Source organism: Trichechus manatus, unplaced genomic scaffold, assembly GCF_000243295.1.
Source record: "Trichechus manatus latirostris isolate Lorelei unplaced genomic scaffold, TriManLat1.0 scaffold00120, whole genome shotgun sequence".
Taxonomy (NCBI): Eukaryota; Metazoa; Chordata; class Mammalia; order Sirenia; family Trichechidae; genus Trichechus; species Trichechus manatus.
Genome location: NW_004444056.1, coordinates 3731456 through 3744612, shown reverse-complemented (window position 1 = coordinate 3744612; position 13157 = coordinate 3731456). Strand labels below are relative to the sequence as shown.

General features: G+C 54.4%; 1 protein-coding gene across 1 annotated transcript in view; it reads left to right on the top strand.

Moving 5' to 3' along the window:
• Nucleotides 1-11839: 11839 nt before the first annotated feature.
• The window catches only part of BARX1 (BARX homeobox 1), a 4889-nt gene continuing 3571 nt past the window's right edge, over nt 11840-13157 (top strand). Inside the window, exon 1 of the mRNA XM_012557796.1 lies at nt 11840-11873. Coding sequence (XP_012413250.1) covers nt 11840-11873 — 34 coding nt within the window. The remainder of the gene's footprint in view (nt 11874-13157) is intronic.

Genomic DNA, 13157 nt, shown 5'->3' with positions numbered 1-13157 from the left:
GGTGGGGGTGGGGAACCAGACACCACATCCCATGGCAGGGCCTTCAGGAAGAACATTCCAGCAAGACTTGCACTTCCTGCTGTATTTACTTTGTGCAATCTCTTCCCAGGCTCTGGCATGTTCTCTTCTCACAACTTTGGCTGCACTGGGGGCGGAGGGAGGCTCAGCTCCACTCGGAAGGTGATTAGGCTGTCATTTCACAAGCCCAGGAGATGGCTCCGGCTTCCAGCATTGTAGTGGTACACAGCAACAAACCCAGCCTTCCTCTCAGCACTGTTTCGCCACAACCACAGCCCTCCCTCGCCCTGTAGCCTCAGTAGCCTTGCACCTCCCCAGGCTGTAGGGGAGGGGGCTTCCAACAGGGTGCCATGGGCCTCAGGGCCCCTCCCACCTCACCCACTCCCACCCAGCTGGTCATTTGGTCCCAGGGGCTGCTCCACCGGCCCTGACTGATTTGTTTCTCATTGGGAAGTACTGCACACTTTAAACTGTGCTCTGTTTGACAAGTCTCCTTGGCATGTTGTCCCAACCTCATCCAAGGCCTCCGCTGCAAGATCCTTTCCTGGGAAGGCAGTTGGGGCAAATTCTCCTGAGGCTCAACACTCTCCACAGCACGAAGATGCAGCACGCTTCAGAGACTGTGCTGTCCTGCTGAGAGGGGAGTGTGGGGACATCAAGATGGCACAGACTGCCACTGCAGAGCTACAGGCCTTCCCAGCTTCCCTGATGGCCAGGCTTCATTCACTCACTTCATTCCTTCACAACTCAATGGCTGAGCCAGGAGCTGTCAGGTGCAGGCTGTTCCCGGCACCTCTTCCCACAAGAAGCTCAGAGTCCTAAAGCAGCAGGGGACACCCAGGCGGCAGGGCCTCAGCCCCAGGGCTCCTCACAGTCAGACTGGCGCTGTCAGAACCAAGTCTGAAAGGGCACAGAGGGGCAGCCAGGGGTGGGTGCAGGGCTCCGAGGACTCACTGTGCTCATACTGTGTTCAGTCCTCAGGTTTATTTCACAAACACACTCACACAGCATTTCCTGTGTGCCAGCAACTGATCTGAGAGCTTCACAGATCTGCACTCATCAGTCTTCATGATCAGTCTAGGAGGTAAGTGCCATTATTATCCCCATCTCCTGCAGAAGAAACTGAGGCCCAGAGAAGGAATGTGCCCAAGGTCACTCAGCAGGAAGTGGCCCCACTGAGATTTAGACCCAGAGCACTCGCTGGCCCTCTCAAACCACCTCCGTGATCTCGCTGTCTCCTCTTGAGTCTCCTGTATTTATTAAATTTTTTCCTTAAATGGCAATGTTGTTTTGACTACATACATATATTTTTTTAAATTATGCGGATCCTAAATTTTTTTTTAAAGCATCACTTAGCAAAAGTGGAAAGTAATTAACTGTAGAGATGAATCCAATTAAAACACAGCAGTGTTACTTAGCCTCCCAGACCTGCTGCCTGCCCAGGGCTCCGAAGCTGAGGCCTGGACGCCTCCACTGACAAGGAGAGAGGCGGGGCTCTGAGCACTTGGAAGCCACACTAGCACCAGGCTCAGGCCTTAGCATAATCAGAAAGATGAAAAACATCATTGGAAAGGGAGTAACTTTCACTGTGTGACCCACTGTTAGTGCTATGTTCACATCAGCTGAAATGGTCTGATTGCAAAACCCAGCTAGAGAGAAACCAGGGCCTGCCACTCACCCCCTAGGCTTTGAGGAAGTGGAGCAAGGACAGGGAGGGTTCGAGTATTGCTCAGGCCAATGTCTCAAGGTTAAGCTGACGAGGGCCTGGGCCTAGGCTGGTAGAAGGTTCCATCTCACAGGCCTAGCCGGGCAGCTGGAGTGGGGCCCAGAGCCCTGGTGCCAGGAAGCTGCCCTCCCTGTGAGCCTGCATCTGGGATCAGCAGGTAGAGACTAGCATTGACTGTTGATGTCTGTCATGAGGAGGAGAAGGAGACTCCTGTGCAGAGTGCATTTGCCATGAGAGTGGGGCTGGGGTGCAGCAGCGGTTGAGACACAAAGAAAACTCCAGACAGGGAGCAGAGCAGGCTGGCCCAGAGCCATCAGATCTGAGAACACTGTCGAAAACCAAGTGCTACCCTGTTCAACCTCTTGGAGCCCAGGAGACTTAAACTGTGAGTAGGAGACAGAGGAGCTGACTGCAAACCCACTGGTTCATCTCCACTGCTGGCCAGCTCCGCAGTCTCAGCAGAGGATGGCCAGAGCCCCATCTCTGGACCTGTCCAAGTTAGGGGCAGCTTTCCCTCTCAGGGCAGGATTTTCCTGACATTATCTCTTAATTACCACAAGACAGGAGTTTCAGGACCCCAGGACATAGTCATGAGCCAAAATGTGGTTCCTTTATTCTCTACCCAAAGCAGGAGAAACACCGTGCAGGCCCTGTCCACACTGCAGCCAGCTTTCCGCCTGGACAGGGGAGCAGTGTGGCCCCTCGGCAGGAAGGCTCATGACCAGTGGGGCGGTCTGCGAGGTCTGCTCTGGGTCTCAGCAAGGGGCGTAGACACTACTAGGTGACGACTCAAAAAGCGGTGTCCTGTCCTCTTTTATCATCGACCTTGAGGCAGAAGTGGGGTGTGTGGTTGCATCACACATAACTCCCTCATTGACTCCATTTCTGTTACTACATAACAGATTACCATGAACTTAGTGGCAGGCAAAACACCGTTTATTATTTCCTGCTTTCCGTGGGCCAGGAGTTCAGACATAGCTGGACTAGGTCCCCTGCCCAGGGTCTCACCAGGCTGGCCAGGCTCTGCCAAATTCCCTCAGGTTGTTGCCAGAATTCCTTGCTCTCAGCTCCTAGAGGCTGCTCATAGTCCCTGGTCACGTGACCCCCTCCACAGACCCTCTCACAACCTGTCAGCTTCTTCTTTGGGTGGCAGGAGGATCTCTCTGAACTCAGGGAGGGCCCCAGGTCCTCTTTTAAAGGGCTCATCTGGTTAGGTCAGACCCATCCAGGATAATCTCCCTTTTGAACAATTGAAAGTGAACCAATTACCTGTTACTCGTGGCCATCAAGTCTATTCCAACTCATAGTGATCCCATAGGACAGAGTAGAACTGCCTCAAAGGATTTCCAAGGTTGTAATCTTTACAGAAGCAGACTGCCACATCTTTCTCCCACAGAGCAGCTGGTGGGTTTGAACCACTGACCTTTAAGTTAGCAGCCAAGCACTTTAACCACTGTGCCACCAGGGGTCCTCTGTCAACCAGTTAGGGACTTTAATTACATTTGCAGAATCCCTTTTGCCATATAAAGTAACAATCATGGGAGTGATAGCTATCATATTCACAGGTTCCCTCCACATTCAGGAGACGGATTATACAGGGCATGTACACCAGGGGGCGATATTAGAATTCTGCCTACCACACTTGGCTTACTCAAAACTCTGAGGGATGAATTTTGCTCTAACCTGTACTAAATGCATAAAGCAGCAAGCTAATAGATTTCTAAGTTAAGGAAAATTTTTAACAGGAAGTACGCAGATAGAATACGTTTTTGTCCCTCATTTCAATGTGTGGCTTACTATCTGGGAAAGGGGCGTACAGAATTTGACATAACTTAAACAAATGGTAAGTCTCTTTAGCCCCATTTGGTTCTATGAGGACAGAAAGAAACAAATAATTGGCAGGACTGCTGGACACAGCAGTTTGAGTTGTGCTGTACCTTCAGGAGGTGTCATTCATAGTCAATGATAGCCCCTGGAGTTATGTCATCTGTAAATGGCAGTCCTGATGACATGGTAACAACATAATGTCTTGAGATTTTCCCCAGGGTCCCCCATAGCTGTCTCTAAGCACTGCAAGAGAATATGACTAATTCTCTGGCTGAGGACAAGCTGCTGTGAGAACCATCAAATGCAACACCATTGGGAACAAGCCTTGTTTCTGGGTCAGGCCTTTCAGCTTCAGAGTAGACACCTGTCCAGAGCTCTCAAAGGGCTTTGAGCCCACTCATAGCTCAGCACTTCAGAGGGCAGTCCAGCCCTGGCAAGTGGTGCCTCTCAGGCTCCTCGTATCTGCCTGCCATACTTCGCTACCCACTTATCTGGCCAGACTCATTTGGGTACTCTTCCCCAGCCTTTCTGGCCCCCAAAGCCCCCTCCTTTTGGTTCTTAGCACAGCCAGTCCTTCCCAAAGCCACCACGATTGGTCACCCTCATTCCTTGCCCATCTGCTCTCCTAGACTGATCTGCCCCGGGATGGGGCTGGTCTATCTCGCGCCACTGGAGCAGCAGGGGTTGGCCCGTGGAAGGGGCCCAGAGCAGGGGTGTGTCCTGAACCAGACTTAAGCCCACAGCATCTCTTGCTGTCTAAGTGGAAACACCTTGTCTTCTGTGTGTGCCCGGGTGGGGAGTGGGTCTGCCTCCCAGGATCCCAATCTGGTCCATAAGGCCGCCTCTGCACCAGCAAAGGCATCTGGGGCAGGAGCAGTTCAAGAAGAGGAGTCCGGATGTGGTGGGTGGGGTGTACCTGTGCACATCGGCTGGAGGTGGTCTTTGGGAAGCCAGATCTACAGGTCTGAAACTCAGTAGCAAATCAGGGCTGGAGAGAGAAAATGGGAGTTAAGACAAAAGGTGGAGGACCCCAGAAAGGCCCCTGTGGTGCTATGCACTGGTTCAAGTTCCCACTCTGCCACTTGGGCAGTGAGGTCACCCTTGTGTGCCTCAGCTTCTTCATTTGTAAGTTAAAGACAAAAATGTCAACTTCTAGAGCAACAGATGTGAGAATAAATCAAATAATAGAAGTTGGCACAATGCCAGGTACAAAGAACATGCTCCTCCAGTGGTAACTAGGATTATTCCAGCTTGAGGTGTGGGCAATGGAACCCATAACTATCTCAGTAGCAGGAGCCAGGAGATTTCCCATGGGCCTTCGGAAAAGCTCGGGGGCCTGGAGCTCAGGCTTGCTGTCTCTGGAGGCCAGCTGCAGCGGGCTTCAAAAGATTCAAACATTTAAAACCAAAAATGCACTGGCCTGCCCACGTATTTGAGCATTAACACCCTACAAAAGAAGATATGGCTGAACTGCATCTGCTCTTGGAGCTCTGTGTCCCTTGAGACTTGGGATACCCGGCAGGCAGGTCACCTCTGGGTAGCCCTCCCCGTCACCTTCGTCCACAGCTTCTGTGCTCCTTGTTCTTGTCCTCAGTTGTGAACATACTCGTCTGTCTCTCTTTACAATCAAACTGCACTCCCTGAGGGCAGATGGAATGGCTTTTTCTTTGTATCAAGGAGTCTGGTATATGAGAGGAAAGGCAGTATTGTCTTTCCTTTTCCAGAGGAAAGACTGACTGGTTAGAGATTCAGCCTGACCAGCAGAGTGCGCAAGAACCATTAAAGAGGCAGATTGGGAGGGGGAGGATGAGACCTCCAGAGGAGCCCGATTTCCTGGAAACACTGTTAGCAAGAAACACATTCATAATAGTTATTTTTCTGTCATATTCTTTCCCTCTGCCTATTTCTTGCAGTATTTGTCTCTTGGCAGCTAAAGATGCTCTCCCAACAGTACAGAATTTGGCCTGCAAAGGCTCAGGGCTTGGGAAACTCTCAGAAGATCAAGGCCATAGTCTCCTTGTCCATCCATCAACAGTTGGAGAGGATGTAGGTGAACTTGAGAGAAGATGGGAAAGGACTGGGCCAGGAGGGAGCACTCCTGGTGGCCTTCTAGCCCTGGTGGGGCTGCTGGCTCACGTAACTGACTGTTTAGAAGTCTGGGTTCTTTGGAGGAGTTGGCCTTCAGAGTCTGCTGGGGGTCAAGGCAATCAAAATGGCCTGGGCTGCCACTGTAGGGAGTGAGCACCCCATCATTAGGGGTATGCAAAGAACTATATCTCCTTTGGTGTCATCTGGAAAGTTGGGGTAAATGATACCTTCTCCAAACATTGTTGTGAAGAATAAATAAGATAATGATTGTAAAGTGTTCAGCCTAGGGTCTGGGTGTAATATTAGTAGCAGGAAAACAATAAATTGTTGAGAGTTCAGACACAGGGGGAAGAAATGAACCAACCAGGCGATTCTGTATTTCTAAGGCCCCAAAACTAATAGGGGCTTTCATGAAAAAAAAAACAAAAAAACGTAAAGTTTTGGGGGTTTTTTTTGTTTTTATCTAACACCTCTGATATGGACGTGAATATATCTATGCAGTTTGAAGAACTAAATCTGATCAGGAATTGGCAAATTGTGGCCCACAGGCCAAATCCAGCCCACTCCCTGTTTCTGTAGGGCCCATGAGCTAAGAATGTTTTTTATGTTTTTAAATGGTTGGGAAAAAAAAGAATACTATTTTCTGATGTGAAAATTATATGAAATTCAAATTTTAGTGTCCATAAATGAAGTTTTATTGGAACACAGTCATGCCATTTGTTTGCATATCGTCTGTGGCTGTTTTCATGCTACCACGGCAGAGTGCAGCAGCTGCAAGAGACCTGAAACATTTACTATTCGGTCCTTTACAGAAAAAGTTTGCCAACCTCTGATGTAGACTATTAAAACTGACAAGGAGAGGGCTTCATCTAGTTCACCATCTCCTGTGTTGGCATTTGGGGAAACTGAGACTTGGACAGGGGAATGGATATGCCTACGGGCAGTGATAGAATCAGGCCTGGCCCTGGTCCCATCACAGGAGCCCCCGGGGTGCTCTTCTGCATGGGCATTTGCAAGTCAAGGCTCTGAGCCTTTTCCTGGCACTGAGGGCAGGGACAAGGCAGTGAAGGAAGCACAGGTGTGATGTGGCCAAGGAAGGGGCAGTCCAGGAAAGCCCAGGCTCCTGTCTCCAACCCCTAGGTCATCTCTAATCCGCTCAGGCCAGCAGGAGGGAGGAGGGGCTGGCCAGGAGCCCGGGTACCAGAGGCTGGTCCTGGCCTGGCTTCTGAGGATTGGAGCAGCTGTGGCTGCCTCTCTGTCCCCCTCAAGCCTCCAGAGAGCTTGCCTATAAGAAGCATCATGCCAGCTGTCCAGCCCACCTCCCAAGGGCCTCCAGGCACCCAATGGGATGTGCTGCTGGGGGGGTAGGCAGAGGCCAGACTCTACCCCTCTAACACTCCCACCCCCCTTCCCCGGGAGAAGGCAGGACTCATAGCCACAGTGTTGTCCTGTGTCACGGAGAAGGGATGCAGGGTGAATCCCTACTTGCATGTGACCTCCAAGCTGCAGGGAGACATTCTGGGGGAGGTGTTGTGTCCCCAGTCACATGGCCAAGGGGGGCAGGGCAGGAACCTCTTGCCTAATCTGTGGTGGCTCCCCAGGTTGTACTGCTGGCTAGAAGGAGACCCCTGGCTCACACACCCAGGCTGCGAGGCACGCAAGCCAGGAGTGGGAGGTGAGGCCACAGAACATTTGGCACCTGGTGGGCATAGTAACTGTAAAAGCCCTCTCCCTTCTTCCTAGGAGGACAGAACTGTGGCTTGGCTGACCTGATTAAAAGAAACAGAAAAGGAGAGAAGGAGGGAAAAGGTGAGAAGGAGGGGAACAGAAGGCAAGGGGAGAGAGAGTGAGGGGGCAGGAGGCAGAAAAGGAGGAAGTGGAGGACGAGGGCGAAAGAGGGGAAGAGAGAAACGAAGAGGAGGAAGAGAAGAAAAATAAAAGAAGAAAGAAAAAGGGAAAATGGAGGGAAGGAGGCGAGAAAGAAAAGCAAAGGAAGAAAGGAAAAGAGAAAAGCAAGGCAAAGTGCGAGCGATTTGGTGCAGCACCTGGCCAGTGTTCCTGGTTAAGCGACGCGGGCTCCAGTCACTGGGACCTCTGGTGTTTCTGCAGGGTCGGGGAGGCTCCCCGTGGCGCCAACTCGCGGCTTTGGGAGGGCAGTGACCTGGACGCCACGGTGGCTGTCGGCGGAGGAGGTGGCCCAGGTTGGCACCCTGGCCGGGTGAGCGAGCGCTGGAGCCAGACGGCTTCTAGCACCTGCCGCGGGCCGTCAGAGTTGGGTGGCACCAGGTGACCCCGTGGAGGGAACCATGCCGTGCCCTTACTCTTCCCGAGGACCCAGGGAGACTCTGAGCCTGGACTGGGGTCCCCTGGCCGGTAGGCAGGCGGGAGCACTAGCAAAAGTCAACATCCGACCGCTCGAATATCGAATATGGCGCCCCGCGTGAGGGGCCCTCGGCTCCTACCACGCAGGGCATTTTCTAGAAGGGTCCCCGTGAGCCAGCTCCGGCGTCCCTGGCCCCGCTCGGCCTGCTGGGAGGGAGCTCCGCATGGAGGGTCTACCCTGGATCCTCCGCGCGGGCGTCGAGGTCTGCGCCCCGCAAATCCAGAGTTCCCACGCTGCGAGGTCCCACCGGACCAGGGCGCCCGGCGGCCAGCACGTCCTGGCCTAGAGTGTGGCCACTGCGGCGTCGCTGGTTCGCACGACTCGACTACGGGCCAGGGCCAAGGGTGGGAGTGAAGTGGAAGAGAGACCCGCATAGTGGGTCTCAGAGGATCTGAGCGGGGCCAGGGTGCCCGCGGTCTGCGCTAGGTCCAGGGGTTTGCCCCTAGTCCCAGGGTGGGGCAAGAACCCGGGACTCGCTGAGTCGCAAGAGCCAGGTATCTGCCTATCGACCTACCCATTTAAACTCACATTTCCAAAGAAAACCACGTTAAAATTTTTTTGAAAAAGTAAAAATAAAAAACCAACCTACAAAACAAAAACAAAGGAGCCAATTCCAAAGGAACAATTTGTAAATTAGTTGAAGAAAGGAAATATGAAGGAAAGAGAGAGCCGGATGTGTCTGAAGGCATTGTCACCCGGAAAGCTATTCAACTCCAGAGCTCAGACGGATTTGAAATACTTCGAAACAAAGTCCACATTGGCACCAAACAACGATGAGCGCTGACTAGGCCGGCTTCTGGACGCACCTTTATGCGACCTAACGACTCGGTATCCCTCACGCCGGATACCGCCCACTGGCCCTTGGGAAGAGGATTTCGAAGTTTCCCTAAAGGAAAGCGTCACAAAGAGACCCATTTCAATAATGAGAAAGTTACTCGGCGGTCCCCGCGGGAGACGGCGATCTGTCAGCGCGGGTGACTGGATAATTTTATAACCCCGATATCTTCTTTTGAGGACAGGGCAGAATCGCTAGTCTTGGATACGGCACCGATGCGTGCCCGGGCTGGGTGAGGCCAGACTCTGCCACGCGCCAGCCACCTGCAGCCCCATTCCGCTTTGTACCAGGCCCGCCAGCCTGCCCCGTGTGGGAATGGCTGGGGGGCAACCAACAAAGACGGCTTAGAGAAAGCAGAGAGCCAGGGGAAGAAGCGAGCTTATTGCGGGCGCTGGCGGACGCTGCAAACGCGTCTTGGGGAGGAGGCCGAGTGCCGACGCACCGAGAGGTGCTTCAGGGTGAGCACAGGGGTCGGAGAGGCCGAGGCCAGGGGCGGCCCAGGCGGGGCTGGCCCCCTCGGGTCTCGGTTTCCCCATCTGTCAAGTGGGGGAGGGTGTCGCACCTCTCCCAGCTGTCTGCTCCAGCGATTCTGGCCGGAGGTGAGCTAACATTCTGTAGAATCCTCCTCTTTCTTCCCTGCCCCCAACTTCGTTTAACCGCGTAAGATACAAATCCCAGGAGGCCGCTATCTTTTAAAAATCGTGGACAACTGCGAAAGGAGATGCAAGAAACGGACCGAGGCCGACTAGAACTCCAAGAAATGCCAAAACGCCCAGACTCAGCCCTCTGACGTTAAGCAAAGTTTACCCATTTCAGGAGCTCAGCTTCCCCATCTGTGCAATGGTTCAGAGACCCCTTCCGCCAGTAGCAGCTCCAGAAATTCTATCTAGGAGGCACTTAAGGGAGGGAGGAAGTTTGGGTTGGAGGAGGGAGTAGGGAGATCTGGAACCTACGTTTTCCTAACTCACACTGTGCTGAAGTGTTTTCGGTTACGGAAGTAGAGGTAACCCCTCACCCCACCCAGCAGCCACCCACCCTCGCGCAACCGCTTCTACCTTGGCCAGTGAAGTCCGAGCCGCAGAGCAATGGTGGGGAAGGGGTTTGTTCCGCTCACCGTAGCCCCCTTCCACCCCCCCACCATCACCACCGCATCCTGGGGTCGGGACGGCGCCAAGAAACCCGCCACTGCCGCCGGGAGCCCTTCACCCGCACCGCCGCAGAGGGGAGGGCAGCTGGGCCTCGGGCGTTGATGTCACCTTTTCCACCCGCCGCGAGCGGATTGTTTCCGGGATTTTCGAAGCGCCGACTGAGAAGGCCCTGGCCCGGTCCCAGGCGTCAGGCCCGGCGGCTGCGCCCCTGGGGTAGGGGCTTGGGGCTCTACAGTCGCGGGAAGGCCAGAGGCCCAAGGGACTTGGGCTCCAGCCTTAGCTCCTCCGCTGCCGCGTTGGCTTCTCTTTTCTGGGCCTCGGTGTCCCCGACGGGAAAAGGAGAGACCCTGCTCACTGTAAACACCATTCTGGCCTCCAAGGCTGCAATTCCTGAGAGAGGAGGACCCGGTCGCTGTTTGTGTGTTTTTCGCCTGAAAGGGGTTTATCTGCCAGTTTACTTTGGAGTTGGGCGGCGAGGAGACAGTGTCCTCAGGGAAGCCGACACCGGGTAGGGGTGGGGCAGAGGCCGACCCTCTGAGGAGGAGGGACTTGGGGGCGGGACAGGGTTGGGAGCCTGGATCTCCCCTTCACTCCCCTCCAGCCACAGCCTCGGAACGCGCTCCCGCCACGCAGGGCATTTCCCAGAGAGCCCTCAGCGCCTCGCTCCTGCCCCGCCCCAGGAGCTTGAGACGGTACGCCAGGGAAATAACTCTGGCAGCTGTCCAAGGAACTGGCCGGAGTCCGCACTCTGCAACCTCAACATCTGTGAAATAGGGTGGAGGCTGGACTACACCAATCTTCTGATTCCCCCAAATCTAGAAGTGAGGCCTCCAATCCTGAAAACGACTGCCTCCCCCAGCCTGATCAGGGAGCTACCCTAGGAGACTGAGTGGGGGTAAAGTGGGTTTGTGATGGTGGTTATAGAAGCTGAGGCTCACCGGGCCCTGCCTGAGGCCAGGTAGGGAGTGAACAGGGAGGCAGAGAAGGGGAGGGGGGTGAGAGAGGAGGCCAGGAAGAAGGGCCTGATAGGTGTAGGGAGCAACTGAAAAATGGGATCCAACCTTACTCACCTTGGTCCGTGGACCAGTTCCTTCCTCTAGCTGGGCCTCAGTTTCCCCATCAGTTGGACTAGGTGATGCCCAAGCACCCATCCAGGCAGGGGCCCTTTTGAGCCTAAGAGTGGGGAGGGGCCCCAGCTGATCTGCCCAGGTCTCCAGGAGACACTTGATTGTCTCCATTTGCTCAGTGGGAGGATGGGGTGCCTGCTGGGCCAACAGGGATGGGCATAGCCCCTTTATCTCTCCGTTTCTAACTAAGGGCCTCCTCAGGGTGGATTAATATCATGTTTGTGGGCCCTGCACCCCCTTCTGAAGATCCATTTGATTCAGAATCACCCACCTGAGGAGTCTGAAGCAACTGCAGATCACCAAGGCCATCTTCTTTCAATCCTGATGACATCTCTGAGATTCAGAAAGGGGCAACCTCTAGCTGAAGCCACACAACACAGTGGGGCCTGGGCGAGAGGAGCTCTAAGGGTCTCAGTCTGGCCAAAGCCTCTGGTAAGACATTTCCTTTTCAAGGGTGCTCTATGTCCTCCATCCCAGCCCCAATAGACAAAGAGTCTCAGCCATCTCCTAGTCCCCACAGGGTCCAGGGCAGGTGTCAGGGGCCTAGGGCCAGCCTCAAGTCCTCACTGCCAGCAGTTGGAGCTAGAGAAACTCTATCAGCTTGGGAGGGCCAGGGCAGTGGGTATGGTAAACCTTATTTCCCAGAGGTGAAGACTGAGGCCTCAGCAGTTCACATAGGGAAGCAGAATGGCCCAAGAACTGGTCTCCAGTTATGGACCAGGTACTGGCTAGCAGGGTGATAGGACTCTAAGTCTCTGGAAGGGAGGGGCAGGGCAAGTGTGCCTCCCCCAACCTACTTCAGACACTCATCCACTCCTGCTTTTACCCCATCCCTCCTTGCCTGGAAGCACCGGGTAACCCCTCCCACCCCCCCAAAAATACGCTTCAGGCTTCAGGTCCCCAGGTGCCTGACATCCTACCCAGTCCTCACAGCCTCCCTGGAACCAAGTGTCATCATCTCCTTGGACAGGCCAGGAGACTTCGGCCCAAGGAAGGGCAGGGCCAGAGATAAGAAACTAGGCATTCTTCACCGCAGGACTTGGGACTTATGTTCATGTAAAGATGGAGAGGTGGAAGAGCCAGAGGCGGTGTTGGGACTTTGAAGCCCAGAGACTGAGCCAGGTCACAACGGGGTTCAGTCCTCAGATTCCCGGCACACCCTGTGGCCCTCTGCCCAGTTCCATCCGGTATTCACTTTCTCAGATGCTTGAGAAAGTTCGGGAAAGGTGAAGCTGCAGCCTTGCTTTCTCCTGGCATCAGTTTCTTCCTCTAACCAGGGGAACATAGCCCTACCCCCACAGTGTCCTGGGTTTTCCATGCAGGCGGGGGTATTCACGTATCACTTGGCAATTTAGGCAAACACAGATTGGAGAACATTTCCCTCTCAGGATTGCTCCGAGGTGGAATGAGGACGTGAGCGGTAAACCGAGGCCGGGGTGCACAGGTGCAGCTGCAGCTCTTTGAGGCAGCCTCCCTGCCACCAGCCCCCAGGTAGCTCCTTCGCCCTGGCCCGAAGGGCTGCACACCTCCCGGCCACCTCTTCCCTCAATGGCTGTGAGACCTCTGGCCTCCTTCTCCCGGCCCTCGGGGCTCCCTAACTCCCGACTAGGCCACTGGCTATCTGCTGTCCCCTCTCTTTACTGTCCTCTCCTTCATATCTGGCTCTACTGCCTGCCTCCGAGCCCGTCCCCTCTGGCCTGTAGCTGCCCGCGGTCTCTCTCTTGCCTTCTCTCTTTCGGTCTCTCTCCGTGTCTGTCTCGACGTCCCTGGGCACCCTCAGAATCCCTGCCTTGTCCCTCCTGGGGACCTCACTGTCTCCCTCTGGCCGTTTCTCTCACCTCGTTCTTGGTCCCTCTGTCTCCCATCTCTGCAGTCTCCCGAGCTCTTCGGGCCTCTCCCAGGCATCTGTTTGTCCGCACGCCCTCTCTATCTTATCGAGCGCTCTCACATCCCTCCTTCCTGGGCGAGCTTGCCTGCGCTCCACACGGCCTCTCTGGGGCTCTGT